This window comes from Sciurus carolinensis, chromosome 14, assembly GCF_902686445.1.
Source record: "Sciurus carolinensis chromosome 14, mSciCar1.2, whole genome shotgun sequence".
Taxonomy (NCBI): domain Eukaryota; kingdom Metazoa; phylum Chordata; class Mammalia; order Rodentia; family Sciuridae; genus Sciurus; species Sciurus carolinensis.
In genome coordinates this window covers 84788121-84808402 of record NC_062226.1, presented here as the reverse complement: position 1 = coordinate 84808402, position 20282 = coordinate 84788121, and the positions used below count along the sequence as shown (strand labels likewise).

At 39.1% G+C, this 20282-nt stretch overlaps 1 protein-coding gene across 3 annotated transcripts in view; it reads left to right on the top strand.

Moving 5' to 3' along the window:
- Slc28a3 (solute carrier family 28 member 3) overlaps positions 1-20282 on the top strand; it is a 66314-nt gene that overhangs the window by 17799 nt on the left and 28233 nt on the right. For 2 of the 3 annotated variants that reach the window (XM_047524930.1, XM_047524932.1), the window contains exons 2-5: positions 12607-12699; positions 15544-15629; positions 17632-17723; positions 19941-20130. In XM_047524930.1, the coding sequence (XP_047380886.1) occupies positions 12607-12699; positions 15544-15629; positions 17632-17723; positions 19941-20130 (461 nt within the window). The remainder of the gene's footprint in view (positions 1-12606; positions 12700-15543; positions 15630-17631; positions 17724-19940; positions 20131-20282) is intronic. The other variant, XM_047524933.1, reaches the window with a different exon arrangement.

Below are 20282 nucleotides of genomic sequence, written 5' to 3'. Positions count from 1 at the left end.
AGATTTACATCTCAAAGGGGCAGAGAAAGGATCTATAATGGTAAGCTATCCAAAGTAACTGCTCTAAGAAGGGGTTCAGGAGCTTATCTGCCTATCTCAAGGTTTAGAGAAGGAGCAGGTTTAAGTAACTTCTGTAGGCAGCATTGGGCATTCTCAGATAGGTGTTTTGAGGGGACCTAGGGCCTAGCCTTGAGCTTTTAGAAACTGTGCCAGTATTTTATTTTTATTTATTTATTTATTTTTATTTATTTATTTATTTATTTTTGTGGTGCTGGGGATCGAACTCAGGGCCTTGTGCTTACAAGGCAAGCACTCTACCGCCTGAGCTATCTCCCCAGCCCGTGCCTATATTCTTTGAAGTCTCTTATTGTGGGAGGATGGACAGTCATTGTGCTGAGAGTCTAACATTTTTAAAGGTCAAGACTGAGGCCTAAGATGAGAAAAGGGCCTAGAAGAACTTGACTAGAGTTTGGTCAAGGGGAGAGTCATTGCCATTAACCACCTTCAAATACAAGCAGATCACACTAGCGTACACACACCTACATGCACAAACCCTCACATCTGACTGTCGTAGTTAATCCAGTCTGGAGCTCCTTCAAAAGAGTGGCTGGCTGTTCCTTCACCAACCAAGAAAATTATCATTGATTCAATAATAGTATGTTATTCATGTTACAATTTCCAAGTGTCCCAAAATATCTTGTGCAACTTTAAAAAAGTCCTTGGTTATTCTTCTTGAGTTTGGTGCAGTTATTCCATTCTCCAGCATCTGTTTGTGTTTTTCATGAAGTCAGCCTTTTTTCTTTTTCCAGTACTGGGGACTGAATCCAAGGGTGCCCTACCACAGATCTACTTCCCCAGTCCTTTTTACTTTAATTTGAAACAAAGTCTCATTAAGTTGCCAAGGCTGGACTCGAACTTCCAATCCTTCTGCTTCTGCCTCAGCCTCCGGAATTGCGGAGATTGCAGGCATGCACCACTGAGCCCAGCTGACACTGGCATTTTGAACGGTTCCAGTTATATGCCGTATTGAAAAATCTCATTTTCAGCATATGATTATTTCCTTGGAATTCAATTCAGATACAACATTTGTTTTTTGGTTGCTTTTTTGGCTTTTTTGATTGTTTGTTTTCTTTCATGCAGTACTGTTGATTGAACCCAGGCATGGTCTATCACTGAGCTATATCTCAACCTTTATTTTTTCATTTTGAAACAGATCCCCCTAAGTTGCCCAGACTGGCCTCAAAATTGTAATCCTCCTACCTCAGTCTCTTAAGTTGCTGTGATTACAGGCATGTGCAGCTGGGCCCAGACAGATCCAACATTTATGACATCTCATACATGAGGGTGTATAATTTTAATTGCATTCACACCAGGAGGCCCAGAATGTCAATTTGTCCATATTGGTGATGACTTGGTTAAGGTGGGGCAGATCGCTCCATTATAATGGCACATTTTTCTCTTTTGATTAGCGAGTAATCTGAGAAGTGACACTTCAAGACTATGATATCCAGTTCCAGTTCCCCAGCACATCCCATCCAATTGTTTTAATATCTGTTGAGAACCTTTTCCTGAATCAATTAGTACTTGGGGAGTTACCAAAAGGTGATTTTATTTCTTCAATATTCATTAACTTACATTCTTCTGACAAGAATAGATTTCCCTGCTTTCTTTTTACCAAAACAAAATACCTTAGACTGGGTGACCTTACACAACAGGAATTTCTCACAGTTCTGGAGGCTGGGTAGTCTGAATTCAAGATGCCAGCAAGAAAGATTTCATTCTAAGACCTCTTCTCTCAACCTGTAGGCTGCCTACTTCTCACACGGGGAAAGAGGGAAAAAGAGAGAGAGAGCACACTCTTCTTATAAGGTCACCTCTCAGATGAGGATTCACCTTTACGAGTACATTTAATCTTTTCAAAAATCTTTATTTTTTATTTGACCTCATTTAATCTCCATAAAGATCCTCTCTTCAAGTTCAGTTACATTGCAGGGGTCAGAGTTTCAACACATGAATTCTAAAGTGACTTTCAATTCCTAATATGGACTAACACTGTCTTTTATGTTCTATTTTATAATTAATGGCCAACATTATTTGTTTCTTCCAACATTTTATTATAAAATTTTTCAAATATGCAGAAAAGTTGAAAGAATTTTATAGTGAGCACCTATATACCCACCATCTCTGTTCCACGATTAACATTTCACTATACTTGCTTTATTGTGATTTTTAATTTGTGATTCAATTTGTCTTAAGTTTGGGCAATGATGTCAGAATGCCTTTTGACAAGGACTTACTTTATTATACATAACCCTAGATAATAGATAAAGCAATTGCTTTTTAAATTGACGATGTGGTTTAGCATATTAATATTTTTAATTGGGTACCTGCTTACAGGGCAATAGCCTACTAGAATGGGAAGTGTGGTGCAGCGGTTAGCCCTCACCTCCAATGTCAGACAACCTTGAGGAAATGGAGCCACCAAGTGGCCACTGTACACAGCAACCATACTGGGCCTCTAGGAGCCTCCAGAATGAGGACAAAGCTATGCATTTCAACATCTATATATAACTAGGATTCACACATTCCAATTGGAAAGAAACAACCACTTTTAGAAAAGTCAGGACGTCATCTTTCAGACAATGAAGCAGAATGCTTAAGACATTTATTTGCCACTCTTTCAAGAATCTAAATGACCACAATGCAAATGAACACAATGTCAATGCCTTTACTCCTAGGTAAGTTTTTGTTTGTTCGTATTTTATTTGGGGGGTATTTTTGTTTGTTTGATTTCTGGGTTCTTTTGGGGGATGGCAGTTTTGGGTGGTTGGTTTGGTTTGGTTTGTACTTGGATTATACCCAGAGGTGTTTTACCACTGGGCAACATCCTCAGTTCTTTTCAGTTTTTATTTTGAGTCAGGATCTTGATATGTTGCTGAGCGCCTCACTAAATTGTCCAGGCTGCCCTTGGATTTTCAGTCCTCCTGCCTCAACCTCCGGGGTCTCTGGGATTACAAACCTGTGCCATTGTGCTTGTTGGTACTAAGGACCGAATTCAAGGGCATTCAACCACTGGGTCACATCCCAGTTCTTTTTTATTTTTTATTTTGAGACAGGGTCTCACTAAGTTGGTTTAGGGCTTCACTACGTTGCTCACACTCACTTTGAACTTGCAATCTTCCTGCTTCAGCCTCCTAAACTGTTGGGATTATAGGCATGTGCCACCACACCCAGCCATCCCTAGGTAGTCTTTAATTTCTTCCATCAGTAAATTTACTGAACAATAACATGGACATATCCAGAAATGAAACATCTCCAATGCTCTTAAGTAAGGGAGGAAGGGCTTTGTGACAGGGAAAGGGCTCATATCCTCCCAAATGTATCTACTTATGCTCGTTTCGTAACTATGAGATGTGTAAGGAAGGGGATAGGCAGGCAGGAAAGCCTTAAATGGGCTGGGGGTGGGGTATGTTCCATTCCAGAAATCCAAAAGGAGATAGAACTCCTTGCTTACAATTAATATGAAAGACCAAGAAACGCCCTCACACACATACAAGTAGTAAAATGAATTTGTATCTGTTGTAAATATAATTTACATCTATGGCACTGAAATTAAGGTAGCTATTATAACTTGCTACTGGAATTTGTTGTGTTTGTTTGTTTTTAATTTAACAAAGATACATATATTATTCTATCATGAATTCTTTTTAAAAATAGTTCTCTATATAACTGGCTTCCTTTTAATCTTACATATTTGGTTTTATGTATTTTGAAACATTCTGAAAGAGGTCGCCAGGCTTCACCAACTGGTTTGGGGATATTGCCCTGAAGCTATAAGGGAGATTAGAAACTGCATCTCTCTGTGCTGGCCAGTGTTAGGGTCTACTAAAATTAAGAGCTCTGTTTCTAAAGGAAGTGGAGATATATATTGGGAAGAACCAGCTGTCTTGGCCACAATATATTCTCTGTTAAGGTTATAAACTTCAATAGGTGCCGATTTGATCATATTGTGTTATTTGGGTTTTTTTTTTTTTTTTAAATCCTTAATTTTGCTCATTTGATCTGCCCTAGCCTGAAGGGTTTGGAGAACCTCTTTACCTTTCCACTTGTATTTCCTTTATGTTATTTTACACCAGCCATGTCTACTGTGAGATCATACCTTAATGACTTCTTCTTTTTTGGACATGATTTCCTTTTGGTGTTCACAGTTCAGTCTCAGTGGATTAAGACAATGATCAAGCATTTTTCTTCCTTTCTGAGTCAATGAGTCATTTTCAGTCTATGGTTGTATATTTGTTGTTCCAGTTGATTCAATCAAATCCATTGATTGATTGATTGATTTGCCAGAAATGTTTGTTTGTTCTTAGTTCCTCTTACATTTTATTGTGCTTCCTAAAAAAAAAAAAAAAATCTCCTCACTGTGTGGTTTTCGTGGGGGTTTTTCTGTTTGTTTGTTTGGTGTGTTGATTGATGGGTTTCTTTTGAAGTCGTATTTGTTTTATTTTGTTTTGATGTTTCCCTTTTTAAAATAACTAGTTTCAGACTATCATTTCAAAATTATTACCTTTTCCATCTTCCATTATTTTCTTTCCTTCTCCTTTGCCACTTGATTTTAGGTGAATATATATGTTTTTAATGTTTACCTTTTTATCATACACTATAATCTCTTTCAGCTCCCAGAAACTAAAATGTGAAGAATTTACCTACTTACCCTGTCTTCTACCTGTTTTCCTTTCCCTTTAGATAGCATTCTGATGATCTTTTTCTCCATTGTCAGAGGGTATAACATTTATAATTTATTCTAGAATCCCAATCGCTGAGAGTATAATATTCATAATTTATTCTAGAATCCCAATCGCTGGAGTTGTTTTAGATTCTAATTCATTAAATAGATTTAAAATATACTATCAAAAAATAAATTTAAAAAATTAAAAATTAAAAAATAAAAATAAATAAAATATACTATCACACCAGATGCAAGTAGTACATGTCTATAATCCTAGTAACTCTGGAGACTGAGGCAGGAGTATCACAAGTTTGAGGCCAACCTTGGCAATGTAGGGAGACCTCCATCTCAAAATTTTTTAAAATATTTTTAAGTACTGGAGATGTTCCTCAGTGGTAGAGTGCCCCTGGGTTCAATCCCCAGCACTGGAAAGAAAAAAGAAAAAGTACCATCACTCCTTTTTGAAAATTTTCTCCATTCATCTTTGTGTTTGTGTGTGTGTGTGTGTGTGTGTGTATGTGTGTGTGTGTGTTACTGGGGATTGAACCCAGGGCCTGGCGCATGCTTGATGAGCACTCTACCACTAAGCCACATCCCCAGCTCCATCCATTTTTGTATGACTTCTTCCTCTAGCAGTATCATCACAAAAGTGCTTGCATGTTAAAAATTTTTTTTTAATCTGATCATAAACCTTCCTTTAATTCTTTGGGTTTAGAACTCTGCCTTTTCTCTCTTGTCCTGATATCCCTTTCTCTGCCTTCAGCTCTCAAAGATCACAAGGAGAGAGAATGTTAGCTGAGTTATGAAGCCCTAGGCATTGCTAGCATTAATGACACTCACGGGAAAACAGGAACCTGACTCCTTGTATCCTGGTCAAACTGTCCAGAGAACAGGTGTCTCAGAGACAGGTCCAAGGACTTCCCAGAGAGAAGGGGGAACTCCACTCTTTTTTTTTTTTTTTTTTTTTTTTTTTTTTTTTGCAGTACTGGGGATCAAACTCAGGGCCTTGTGCTTGCAAGGCAAGCACTCTACTAGCTGAGCTATCTCCCCAGCCCTCCAACAGGGTTCTTGATTTATGTGATGGAAAAGAACTTCAGCACACACCAGTTAGAGACAGAACAAGAAACTTGGTGAGAGGCAGATGTTGGAAGGTACATAGAGATATCAGCCAGGTGATCCAAGACAATTTATAGTGGTCTGGTCATTCCCAGGATCCTAACATTTTCATGGTATTTATCTGATCAATAGATAATGTTGCAAAGTTCCCTTTATCAAAGATTTCTTAAAATGTTGTGTGTATCTTTGCTTAATCTGTTCATTGGGGGAATAATTAATAGTGTGCAGGTAGATTAACAGTTTTCCCAAGAATCTGGGAGTAACAAGCCTGGGAGATTGGTTTAGGGACTTATAGGTCTGGAGAAATATCCAGAACTTCTGAATTAAAGTTTTATTTCCTGTTCTTCCTGTATGTCTCCTTTCTGCCTATTTCTTATTTCTTCTGCCCTACCTCAGAACCTCCCAGGCCAGTCAGAGGTGACAGAATTGTGTAAGCGAAGTAGGACAGTGAGCCCCAGGCAGCTTCTTCCCCAGCCTCTAATCCACGCCAACAGCTTAGAGGAACAGGAATGTTTCAGGGAGGAACAGTCTAGTGCCCATTTACTCCCATTAAAGGATTTATAAAAACCAAGACTTGAGCCAGAAGGTAACATGAGCCAAGAGAGTCAAGAGCAACAGGGTCAAAGGCTTCCAGAGTACTGTCCCTGAAAAGGCAGTCATTCCTAGGCAGAGCCCATGTAATCAGACAAATGGTCTTAAAACATTTGACATTTGTAGATTGTAAAAGTTAAAAAATGGAGAGGTTATGATCCCAAATAATTTGAAGAGATCAGGTTCACCAAACAGATGTTGATTTTTATAAGCCAAATTTTAATGGTGGAAGACAACATGACTATAAAGACCTCAAGGCAAAAAAGTGAGAAGCAAACTAATCTATAAAATTAATACAAAAGTCCATGAGCACTGACTGCAGCATTGGACAAGCTGCACACTCTACCAGGTAGGCATCGTGGCCATTCCCACACAGTGGGGTGTGAGGCTTGAAGAAAGTAAGCTGAGTCCCCAGGTACGACCATGGAACCCAAGGTTTGAATCACTGATTAATACGGATCATTTAGTGAACATTCAAAGAAACCTCAATCCTAAGGCTTATGTAAGGCCCACTTCCTACAACCTATTTGTATTGCATTTTGGAATTTTAGGTTACCATGTGAGACAGTTGCTCTATTCTAGCCTTATTCCATATTTAGAAAAATAATTACAAAAATGTTAGATCACTTGTAGAAGCTCAGAAAAACAACAGAAATTGGATGTGTATTTCTGACATTTTCATCTGGGCATCTAGAACTTGGACCATTACAACATCGGGGAAACTTCTCAGAGAAGTAAGGAAAGGCAAGTAGTCCCCTGCTGTCTGTTTTCTGCTGCTAAGACCACAATATGGTATCCTGGGTAATTTATAAAGAAAAGAGGTTTATCAGTTCTGGTCCGAGGTCAACATGTTGCACCTGGTACTGGCCTTCTTATTGGCAGTACTGAGGAAGTGCAGGGCACTGCTTGGTGAAAGACAGGGAGCTCAGGAGAGCTCTAACCAAACTGGCTTTTATATCAGTCTCATTCTCAAAATAACCCATTAATTCATTAATCCCATTAACTCATTAATCTCTGAGTGCAGAGAAGTAGTCACCTCTTAATGATCTACCTGGTCCCACCTCTCATAATGGGAATCTCATAATGCAAATTAAATTTCAATGAGAGTTTTGAAGAAGACAAATCAGAGCATATACTATTTGATCTATACTCAATTATAGAGACATTATTTTAAACATTACTTAAAAGCTCAACAACCTCTAGGAATATCTTTCCATTCATTCAAAAAAGTTATCAGCACCTCTATGCCTAGCACTGGGTTGCATATACATATAGTATTCAGCAGAGAACAGGGGACAGAATATCCAGACCTCTTCATGCCAAGAATGGAAACTATAAAGCTACAAAACTAGCCCCACTCTGAGGTGGGGAGAACAAGTTCTCTGATCAACATAGCCTAGCTTAATCTACATGTATATATCTCCTGGCTCTTTTTTCTATAAACTGTAACTGCTTCTGTAAAAGCACTGGATAAACAACCTAAATGTTTCTCCCCCATTTGCTCAAACTGCATGAATTTCATTTATCCTTTTTTCATCGTTTGCTTGTTTCTTAGGCAGTTGGACAACCAAATCCAGCCAGCTATAATCCAGGCAGATTCCCTGGCGTGACTGCCAGTAACAAAAGTTCTATTTTTGTCCCAGGCATTGGGATCTTGATATTCATAGTAATATTTAAAGTGTGATTACTTCTCAGAATATACTATATTGACTGCCTCTAGAATTGTCTTAAAGGTATAAAGAGAAGTCTAAAATTGATAGATAATACATATCAATAGAAAGAAAATAAAATAATCAGCTTTGATCACCAATCTAAATCTCATCTAATAGTGTAAGGCTATGATTTCTGGTACTTTCAACACTTCTATTATTTCTACTTTTGTCTGATTGATTGATAGATAGATTTTTACAGTACTAGGGATTAAACCCAGGGGTGCTCTACCATGCCTGGCTCTATTCTCGTATTTTAGAATCTCAAATTCAAATCAAGTTTTCTAAATTTAAAGAGAACCAAAAGGAATTCAAACCACAGGTACACTTCTATATCTTTCCATATTCATAAGGTCCAAAGGGTCAGGTCTAACAGGTATCATATGGATTGGGGACATACAGTCTGAGCTTAGATTCTACCTCAGCTATTATTGACTGTACAACCCAAGTCAAATGATTTACGTATCTTAACCTCAGTTTCTTCATTTGTAAAAATGAAGGTCACAGAATCTGCCTCGCAGATCTCTTATGAAGATCAAATACAAAGCTTTGCAAAGGGCTTAATGCAATGTCATCATCTAGTAAATAAATATTTTATCATTCCGGCAAAGTAAAAGCAAAAGCCAGAAGTCAGAGAAGTTAGTTTCATCTTGGGAGGTAGGTAACACAGAGCTGGTGTGAGCGTGCTTCTCAAGGGACTGTGTTCCTACGACTCATCACTCTGCCATCTCTGGGATGCGACCTGTGGCCATGGCCTGCATGGAACCATTCACATATCAAGCAGCAAGAGAGAAAAATACAAATGTTACCAGGAGCACCTGCTCCTTAGGGAACATTCCCTGAGTTGCCCCACTAGGGCACCCTTTCTATTAACCTAGTTTCAAGGAGAGCTTGGAAACATAGTTTTTTCTAGGTATCCATGTATCAGCTAAAATTCTTTGGAAGGGGATACCACTGCTGAGGTTGTTGCAGGGCGGGGGAGGGGCGTAATTTTAGTGATTTCCAGTGTTCTATGAGTTATAATATGATTTAGAAACTCAATGAAAAGAAGAGCTTAATATAAAAGTCACCTGTCACCAGGCACAGGGATACATGCCTATAATCCCAGCAGTGCACCAGGCTGAGACAGGAGAATCAAAAGTTTGAGGCCAGCCTCAGCAATTTAGAGAGACCCTTAAAATAAAAAAATAAAAAAGACTGGAGATATAGCTCAGTGGTAAAGTACCCCAGGTTTAGTCTCCAGTACCAAAAATAAAAATAAAATTTTAGACTCCTGTCCACCTGCCTAGAATAGCCACTGGGGATCTGTAGTGGTTCTAGAAGCCTAAAAAGAACAAGATCAAAGAGGAACAAACACCAGACACAATGTGTTCCAGGCTACAAGGATCTGCCCTTTAAAAGGGAACCTAATCCAGGACCACCCTCCTTTAGCACACCTAGAAACTAAAACGAGAGGAATTAAACAGGGCATGCTGTACACCGCCTGGAGTTGTACAACTCCCACAACTTTCTTACCCCATTCAGTAGGGTGATAGGTTTTTCCCTGAGAAGTCATGGTTGTTATAGGTGTGGGGAACACAAAGGTACCTAGGTAATCTAAATTGCTAAATAGATGGAAAAAAAACCCAAGGGCTAGTCATTATAAGCCCTCTATTATGTCCCCATGGCTCTGATTTGAAGGAAAAAAAATATCGGTATCTTAATGTTCACTTTCCAGGCACCAATCAACACCCACAATAACCCCATTATTTCTGTTGTAAATCTTCAACTGGTAGACATTGTTTCTCCTGAAAATTCAAAAAGGTCAAGGCCTGAACTCTGCTGAGGGGCAGGGAATAATCCCATTACACAGTGAAAAATTCATCCAGAGATACTAATAGGAGCAACCACTCAGTCCCCTTAGAACACAACGCTCATACTCCTTCCACCTTCTTTAACTTTAAAAGGGCAAGATCCACATTCCACAAATGGAGTTCCAGATACTGCCACCAGGTGGCAGGAAAAATCAGCATCAAGAAACTGACGCTCCTAAGGGAGCCAGAAAATGTCAGGATTCTGGAAGGGACTAAGAACACCAAATAGAAAGTGTGTCGAATGAGTGAAAGAGCTGAGGCTTGGGAAGATGTTACCTACAGTGTCACACATGTAATTAGGAACCCTAAGGACTGTCCCCTTAGTGATCTGTGTCATTTTTCCAACAACTCACGCTGTTTTCTTTTTAACTTAATATTACAGAAAATTTAATCATCCATAAGGTGTTATGGTTTGGACCTGGAATTTCCCCAAAAAGTTCGTGTTTTGAATGTTTGGTCCTCAGTGCAGCAATGTCCAAAGGTGGAGCTTTTAGGAAATAGTTGGATCATAAGGGTTATAACCTCATCAGTGGATTATTTTGATGGATTAATAATTTGAATGCACTACTGACTGGTACCTATAGGCAGGTGGAGCATAACTGGAGGAAGTAGTTCATGGGAGGTGTGCCCTTGGAGACTATCTTTTGTCCCTGGACCCTTCCTCTCTGTCTCTGGTCCTGGCTGCCATGGGTTGACAGCTTCCCTCTGCCATTCCCTCCCCCATGTTCTGCCTCATCTCAGGCTGAAAGCAGTAGAGGCAACTGAAATCTCTGAAACAGTGTGCCAAAATAAATCTTTCCTCCTTTAACTTGTTTATGTCAGATGTTTTGGTGACAGTAACAGAAAGCTGGCTAAAGTAGGAGAATAAGAAAATGAGGCCCTAAGTACCTATAAGTCAACTCTAGCAATTAGGAACATTTTGTCACCTTCCCATACTACATATATTTTCCTTTCACTATATTTTATGCCAGGCAACCAAAGATATTGCACTGCTATAGAAGCAGGACATTAAAGCCACCATAGTTCATTAATTCAACAAAAATGTGTTAGTGTCTGCTATACACAAGTGTTAGGGGACAGACAGATGAGGATGGTGGGAACACAAGGTTAAGAGAATAATTCCATTAAGTGGGCCCACTGTGCTGACCCCAGCATGCTTTCTTTTCCAAGAAGCAATTTACCTGCAGTCCTGCCTGGCCTAAATGGACAGGCTATGTCACATTCCTTAGCAAACTACCTGTTATCTGCAGGAGAGATGCAGGCCCAAGATGAATATCAATGGGAGAAACCCAGGAGACTTTTGTAACCAGATCCTGAAACTCTGGAGATAAGGATAGTCCTCCTAACCATAAAATCTGCAAGAACTGGCCAGCATGGGCCAAGGTGACCTAGAGTTGCCATGGCAATAGGGACTCGAAAGTCTGATGTCACCCTGCTGTCAGTCAAAAGTCAAGAGGTGGACCTGTGCTGGATTCTTTGGAAACATCTCTGGGATCCCCAATAAAACTGGAGTGCAGGGGAGGCACATTGTCCCCATCCTCTCTCAGAGGATCCACTTTCTCCCTTGAGAGTTTCCCCTTTCCCTTTTCCTATCCCTTCAATAAACCCATTCCTGTCACTCTGAACAACACGTCTGAAATATTTCTGACTTGATAGAAAGAATCGGAATTTGAAGAGGGGCTCTTTGTGGTGCCTGAGTTCCTGAGAAGGCCCCAGTTTTGTAACACAAGGAGTTGGACAAAGAAAGACATAAACATCTGTGACACAAAAAGGAAGCATGGCAGTTTATTTTGTGCATAAACCATGTGCAGCTGTAAACTTTTTTCATGTTGATACAGTCTCGTGTCTCAATAAGTAAAAAACATATTACAAGTTGGAATTGTGATGTTTTCTAGGTTCTTTGAAACTAGTGATCTAAAGTTAAAAAACACTGTGGTCTTTTTTTTAGCAGAGGGCATTTCCTAACACCATTTATCGGTTGGTTGCTTTACCCAAAAAACTAGCAAGTTGGGACAAGATGGGAGAGAGATTAGTCACCCAGAAAAAGATCGAAGGGCTTCATGTCAGGTATTTGTGGCAGCTGGGGGGTCCAAACAGCTCCTCAAGGAGCAGACTTTATTTAGCTCTGTAAATCAAGAAAAATTTACAAAAGAAGGCATTTTCTTGTACTCACTAATCCCAACCTTGACTCCAAACCACACAAAACACTAGCATCTCATAAATCCAACATCTAAGAATAGGCCTGTGGTTTACTACATCCTGTTTCCCTTTGTAAGTTCAAACCCTGTGTGATGTGGGTGGTAGAGAGTAGAAACGTGCCCCCTGGTCCAGCTCTGCTCATTAGACCATTATCTGTCCTAGATGAGGGCACTTGTCCTTCTTCCTTTCCCTTAAACTGGAACACACAGATCTTTCCTATCAGAACAAAACAAGGCAAAATCACCTGTGCTTTTGAACCTGATTCAGACACCGTTTCTTAAATCAGAAGCTTCATCTGAACACCGACTCTTTCCTCATCTCATCCTTCAGAATTCTTCTAGGTGTCATTTACGCGACGACATTGTGCTTAAGCGCTGACATCTTATTTTTTGTACTCTGTGCTTTTTCTTAGAATGAGGACCTTCTTGAAAACGAGAACACATCAGAAAACAGTTCAATTAGGAGTCGAGTTGTGCAAAGCCGGGAACAAGGAAACACCAAACAGGTAGAGTTGAACAATGGTTGAGAGACTCATTACCATGGTAACAGGACTGGGGATGCAGCTCCGTGGTAGAATGCTTGCCTAGCATGCTTGAGGTCCTGGGTTTGATCCCCAGCAATAAAACTTAGAGGATAAATCCAAGAAAAAAAAATCAATGCCTGACATCTTGGGAATCTAGTCTATTTTTATGTCAAAAAAAGTCACATTCATGTGTCATCTGTATTGAGATTATACTGTGCCTTTCATTTGGTAGCTAAGTATATCACTTAATATATTGTAAAAAGTGTTTGTATTACTAATTATTTTTCCATCAACAAAAAAGAAAACTACTTATGACCACATAAAAACTTGCACACAGACATTTATAGAAGCTTTATTTATAATTGCCAAAACTTGGAAGCAGCCCAGATGTCCTTCAGTAGATGAAAGGATAAATAAATGTGGTACATTCAGACAACACAATGTTTTTCAGCACTAGAAAGAAAGAAACTATCAAGCTATCAGGAGAACTGGAGGGAACTAAGTGCATGTTACTGAGTGAAAGAAGCCAATCTGAAATGGCTACATACTGTACCATTCCAAATACAGACATTCTAGAAAGGGCAGAACTATGGAAAGGGTAAAAGATTAATGGTTTCCAGGAGTTGGGGAGGAGAGAAGGATGAATAGAGGCATTTTTAGAGCAGTGAAGCAATTCTGCACAATGCTACAATGGTGGGTATATGTTAATCACACCACACCAAAAGTGAACTTAATGTAAACTATAGGCTTTGGGTGATAACGATGTGTCAATGCTGCTTCATTAGTCGTAACAAATATATCCTTTTGGTGCAGGATATTGATAGTCTGGAGGCAGTGTGTACTTTCAGATCAGTTTTGCCATGAACCTCCAACTGCTCTAAAAAGTCTACTTTAAAAAAAAAAAATTTTTAGCTATTTTAATAATATAATCAGACAAGTGAAGACTGAGGGATAGCTACTAGATTTTGCAAAGCAGGCCCCAGGTGACTGTGGCAGAAGCTGGTCAGTAGAAACATAATCACAGTGATTCCACAATGAACAGGAAGTAAGGAAGTGGTCATGAAAAGTAAAGGCAACTCTTCCCAGAGGCCAGACAGGGATGGGAAGGTGGGGGTCATATGTCCCATGATTGTGAGAGTCAAGGAAGTTTTGGTATTGTGTCTTTAAAAGATAAGAAAGTATTGAAAAAAGGAAAACAATAGTAATGCTGGGCTTTCCATAAAGAGTGGGTAACTTGGGACACTTTCACTGCAAGAAAATAATGAGCATCTAACATTGTAAACCAAACTTTGAGTATTGGTGAAGCTAGATCTTAGAAGGAAATAAAGGAGTAAGAATCCTCTCTACATATACGACTGTATGACCAATGTGATCCTACAATACGTACAATCAGGAAAAATGAGAAATTACACTCCATTTATGTATGATCTATCAAAATGTATAAATGCATTCTACTGTCATGTACAACTAATTAGAACAAATTTTTTCAAATAATTTAAAAAATCATCTCTACCCCTATTCTTAGCATCTTCAGCATGAACTCAGCTGGTCTTTCTTCTGCTTTTGTTCTCTCCTTCCTAGTTTCTGGGGTCCATCCCAGAAAATGGAGGTAATCTGAATCAGAAGTTTAATAGAGTTTGACTTTAGAAGACTAAAGAACCTTTTTCTTTCTTTCTTTTTTTTTTTTTTTTTTTTTTGTGTGTGTGTGTGTTTGTGTATGTGTGGTACTAGGGACTGAACCCAGGGGTACTCTACTCCTGAGCTACAGCCTCATCCCTTGTTTATTTATATATTGTTTATTTTTAAAATTTTAAGACAAGCCTGCCTTGAACTTGTGATCCTGCACTAGCCTCCAGGGTCACTGGGATTATAGGTTTGCACCACCTCACCCAGCAGGGTTATCTAATCTTTGAGGATCCTGTCTGCTCAGAGGCACACTAATAATTTATCTCTATAATATCATTAAAATACAGAGAATCAGAGGCCACAATGGTTATGACAGAAAACAAAATCTGAAATTTGACGTGGTACACCCCTTGGTGCATGTTCAAAACCACTCCACATCTGTATGCCCACCACCCGCAGCTTCCACTGCTGTTGGTTACAACAGCCAGACCTATCAGATGAGACATTATTGCAGAATAGAGGAAGAGAAGAAACCCTCTCTGGCTTCCTGGGAATAAGCTGGTTCCTGGATATTTGAGAGCTCACACTGTACCTAGAAAGAGTGTCCATGAAAGATGGCTCAAGTATATACTGCACTTAATTAATCAGAGCAAGATCTAGTTGGGAATGGGAAATATGATAGAAGGATGATAGGATGTTATTTCCCAAGGGAATGTTGGTTTGTCAGTTCTTGAAGATGCTCAGCTTGTATTCACATCTGCAGACCAAGCAGTGGGATGCCAGGAAAATAAAACCAGTTTTGAACTCAGTTCTTTGGAAACTGGAGCTGGTATAGTATGAAGGGAGATTTATGGAACCTCTGATATTAAACTTCATTTAACACTTGCCTGGAAACAGAACTGGTGTTGAATAATTAAAGTAGAGATGGGAGAAAAAGCAGAAATATGAGCCTGTTCCCTTAAGGAAGTAATGCCGATGGCTACTTCGGGAGGAAAGGGAGACATAAATATGATCCTGAATTTCTCATGATTATAAGAGGAAAAAATGTCTATGCAGTGGATAATAGGAGCCATTTTCTTGCATAACAATTTAAAAAGACCTATTGAAAATTCTTTGTCACAATTCTGAGCAACGGAGACCACGGTCCATAATGCCTAGTATTCTTATTATTCCATGTCAGCTGTAATGTTTGATTTCCAGGGTGAAGAACTGGTCACCATTGAGCGGGATTCTCTAAGAAACAAAGAAGAAGACATGGAGGATGACCAAGACACACATCAGAAAGGGTACAGCATTTAAACCAAAGAAATAATCATGCCTGGCTCCTATTTGTATGATTCCCTTCGTTTTAACCCCTTCTAAATTTTAACATTTGTTATGATTTATTAGAAACTATCACCACTCCCATTCCCACCCACCCAAGCCCATTTTCAGAAAAATTAATGGAGCTCTAGGATGATCGATGTGGTCAATTCAGACTGCTGATGTTCTGGGAACCTACTCTCTAGATTTAAATTCACCCAGGATGGTCTTCTAATTAAAGGTGCAAATTACCAACTAATTGCTCCAGTCTATACAAAAGTAGTTAATTTATCTTCTCAATGTCAATCAATAACAATTGATTTCTCAAAACTCAATCCACTTGAAATCTCAATAAACTGTTGCTCTTAACTTGTAGCATCCTGATAGTATCCCAAGGTTCCTACCATAATGTAGGAGAGGCAAGATTATTACCTTTAATTTTTGGACCAGGAAAACAAAGCTCAGAGAAGTAAACTACCCAAGATTAATCAGCCAGGGAGAACATAACTAACTTGGAATTTCAGCTTTTGATACCTGGTCCAAGATTGTCTGATACTCTTATTATAACACTGCATTATTTATTCATTTTGGAAATTCCCCATAAATTTGATTTAAAATTCTACATCTCTGAGGGGATTTTTTTGTTGTTGTTATTGTTGTTGTTTTTTTCCTGTACTGGGGATTGAACCTAGGGGCACCTAGGTCAGCCCTTTTTGTATCTCACTGAGTTGCTGAGGGTCCTGATAAGTTGCTAAGGCTGACCTCAAACTTATGATCCTCCTGCCTCAGTCTCCTGAGTTGCTGGAATTACAGGGATGTGTCACCTTGCCAGGTTTGAGGAATATGATTTTTATATATAAGAAGGTATCTCCGGAGTCAGTCAGAATTAGGGTTGGGAGGTCTCATCACATATAAACTGTCAAGAATATTTACCACTAGAAACTGAACTGAATTTCATCCTTTATTTTACTTTATTAGTTTTTGACCCAAGAAGGACTGAGAAATTCTCAAGTGGTCAGACATACTCAGGTTTCACTAATGTTAATGATACTGAAACAACCACCAGGCATTTGGAAATTGTTCAACCTAGATAACCAAATAATCCAAGTGTCTCTCTCTATCCACTCTGCTCTGTGGAGTCAGGTTACTATAAGGAACAACACACATCCCCTGCATTTAAAAAATCAAGTCAACCTATAACAGACAGATGTACCCTATTAAATTTCACTCTCTGTCACTGCTACTTTTTTTTAAAACACCATATCCACAACTGAGAGTAATGCGTTATTAGCTTTTCCTAAATTAGATCTTGAAAAATGTGGTCTTTATTACACCTTTATTCACCCAAGATCTTCTAGAGCATTTCTAACTCTCAGTACTCATATTCACACATACATAACAATGAGAATGACATGCAGTAATATCTGTCATTACGACTGTGATCTACTCTGATACTTCCTATTGAGAAGCACTCTTGTGGTTTACCATATTTTGCCACATAATCTTCAGATTTTATGTGAACACTTTTTGCAAAAAAGGGTACAACCATTACATGAAGCTTTAAAAAAAATTGTGCCACTATTATTTACAAATGATTTATTACTAAGCTGTCTTTGGTGCAAGATTAGGATGCACAGAATGCTCATGAATATACGTTACTGTAATGGCAATGATTATGTGGTGAAAGATGGGGTATTTCAGTTTTTAGTTCATTATTCATCTTCCCTGCTCTGTTCCCAGGAACATATTGTCTGCATCTAATTCCTGGGGGTTTGGCACACCCAATTCTGTGAAGGTTAATCCAAGTCATGGTTGATTTTAGTCTCAAATGAAATGAATTTCCCATTTCCATTTTGTAAGACATATGCCTCGTGAATGTTCGTTGTTTCCTTGCTTGCTATACAAAGCCTAATCTAGCCTTAGCATCACAGTGTATTTCATGTTTGGAGTGTTTACTTCTACCTGCCTTTTGCTTTTGTGTTCCAGGTATTTGGAAAGGAAGTATGATACAGTTCGTGATTTTTGTAGAAAACACAAAACCACTCTTCGGTACATGATTTGGGGCATTTTATTGGCTGGTAAATACCAAAAAGCAATAGGAATACCGTTGTCTTTCTTTTTTCTTTTTCTTTTTCTTTTTTTTTTTTTTTCAGGAATCCTCCAACTATTAGTTTTCTGTGGAAAGAAAATAAGCCTTCCCTTTCCTTTTTCCCTGGACCTCACTGAATCATCCAGAGAAGTAGAAAAGTACATAAAGAAGCCCCTGAGTCTTGGGTCTCAATAGGGGGAGCCTATACACATTGTTTCCTTGACTCATTTATAAGGCCAGCAGGTGATTTTTTGAATCATCTACTGTCTTAGTCCATTTTCTGTTGCTATAACTAAATACCATAGACTAGGTAGCTTAAAAAGAATAGAGGTATATTTAGTTCCTGAGGCTTGGAAGTCCAATGTCAAGGTGCTAACATTGGTGAGGACCTTCTTGGTGTATCATAACATGGCAGAGGGCATCACAATTTGAGACATAGTAAGCATGCTAGCCTGGTTCTCTGTTCTTCTTTTTATAAAACCACTAATGTCACATGGCGGGGGGCACCCTCATGACTTCATCTAATCCTAATTATTTCCCAAGGCCCATCTCCAAACTCTGTTAACATATGAATTTGTGCATTAAGTTTCCAATACTGTTAACTTTAGGGAAAACATTCAAACCTCAACGCCTACCCTACTCTGGGGGCTCACGCAGACTTTGTCATTGTGATATGAATTTGGAGAGGTGCATTGATTAATGCAAATTGAAAAGACTTGGTTAACTGGTAGACATGGTGATCGTCACAAAGCAAAAACCTAATTTCAGGATGTGAATACGGGTTGAAGAATCTAGGGCCATCTAACCCACTCCTTTTGCCTGAAGTCAGGATCACAATATCTCCTGCTTTTATTCCTTCCAAGGCAAAGCCTCCACAGCCCATTTTAAAGAAGGAAGATCACAAGGTCAGGCAGAGCCAGCCTGGGCAACTTAGCAAGACCCTGACTCAAATTAAAAAGTAAAAGTGCTGTGTTTTAGCTCAACAGTAGAGCACCGTAGGTTCAATCCCAAGTACCAATAAATAAATAAGAACACCCTATCTACAAAACATAAATGCTTCCTCTCAAGACCACAGACATTAATCCAAGACTGCTGTACCACCAATGTCACAGGTTTTGCTAGTTCTCAACTGAAACAGGAAACAGCAGAGTTGGTAATCTTTCCCTACACCACATAGTATTTTAGACTTGGTAAGATAGTATGCATACTACCAAAACAATGCAACTCTGCCATTGTGGTTAAAAAAAAAAAAAAAACAGCCAGATAATATTTAAACAAATAAACATGACTGTGTTTCAATAAAACTTTATTTATAAACTACAGCTACAAGTAAACAAATGCACTTGTACTTGCCATCTACAAAAACAAGGAGCAGACTGGCAGACAGTAGTTTGCTGATCTTTAGGAACAGGGATCTTATTCTCATCTGAGACTCTGCTCTTTAAGAGCCCCTATGGCTCTAGTCATTGCTCCCACCCTTTTCCTTAGAGATTTTGTAGCACTTAGAGATTATTGGTGGGTCTATTTTCCTGTTCAAGCTTAGGCCAAATCTAAACTGCGAACCTGAAAAATCAATACCTCTTTGTCAGGTGTTGCTTTAATACTTGGCTCTTTTCTGATAGTAGCTCACCTGCTGAGTTTGAATGCTGGGGTGGGGAAGTACAAAGAGAAAGGCTAAATAGTCAAACATCAGGATTCAAGAATTAAAGCCCATAAGAAAATAAATAATACCCTTTCTGTAACCAGAATTACGTATCCAGGCTGCACTCCACTGGGTATTAATATTGGAAAGATGAGTGTTGGCAGAAAGAAAGAAGTTTTATTCAAAGTCAGCCCGAAAGAAACTAGAAGGCCTAGTCCTCAAGGCTCTTATCTTTCTTAGTTTCTGGGCACTAGGGATTTTGATGAGAGGGAAGGAATTCATGAACTTCTCTTTAGCAAAAGGATTACGGAGTGGTGGAAGGGCAAAGGGGAAGAGGGAGCCCCTGCTACATTCCTCCTAGTCTTCATGGTGAGAATAGTAGGGACTCACTTTGGAAAAATAAATAAATAAAAAATAACCTCCCCCAGAGAAGTCAGTACCCACATCAAAGCACCCTGCATTCAATGGGTTCTTGATTAAACCTCCCCTTGCCAGATCAAGGCTGGAGGCTGTGGTCTAGCTGGTCGCTGTGATGGTCAAAGCCTGTGTTTGCCTCCTGGACAGGTTACCTGGCTATGGTGATTGCCGCCTGTGTGCTGAATTTTCACAGAGCACTTCCTCTTTTTGTGATCACCGTGGCTGCCATCTTCTTCGTTGTCTGGGATCACTTGATGGCCAAATATGAACATCGAATTGATGAGATACTATCCCCAGGCAGACGCCTGCTGAACAGCCACTGGTTCTGGCTGAAGTGGTAAATGCAATTGCTTCTCTTATTGCAATTGAGAGAGATATAATTCTTTTCCAACACAGTTCCAAACATTTATTCTAAAATTGCTTCCTCATTTATGGGATATTGAAGCTAGAAACAAACCTTGGGAGCAATCCATTATGATGCCTTCATTT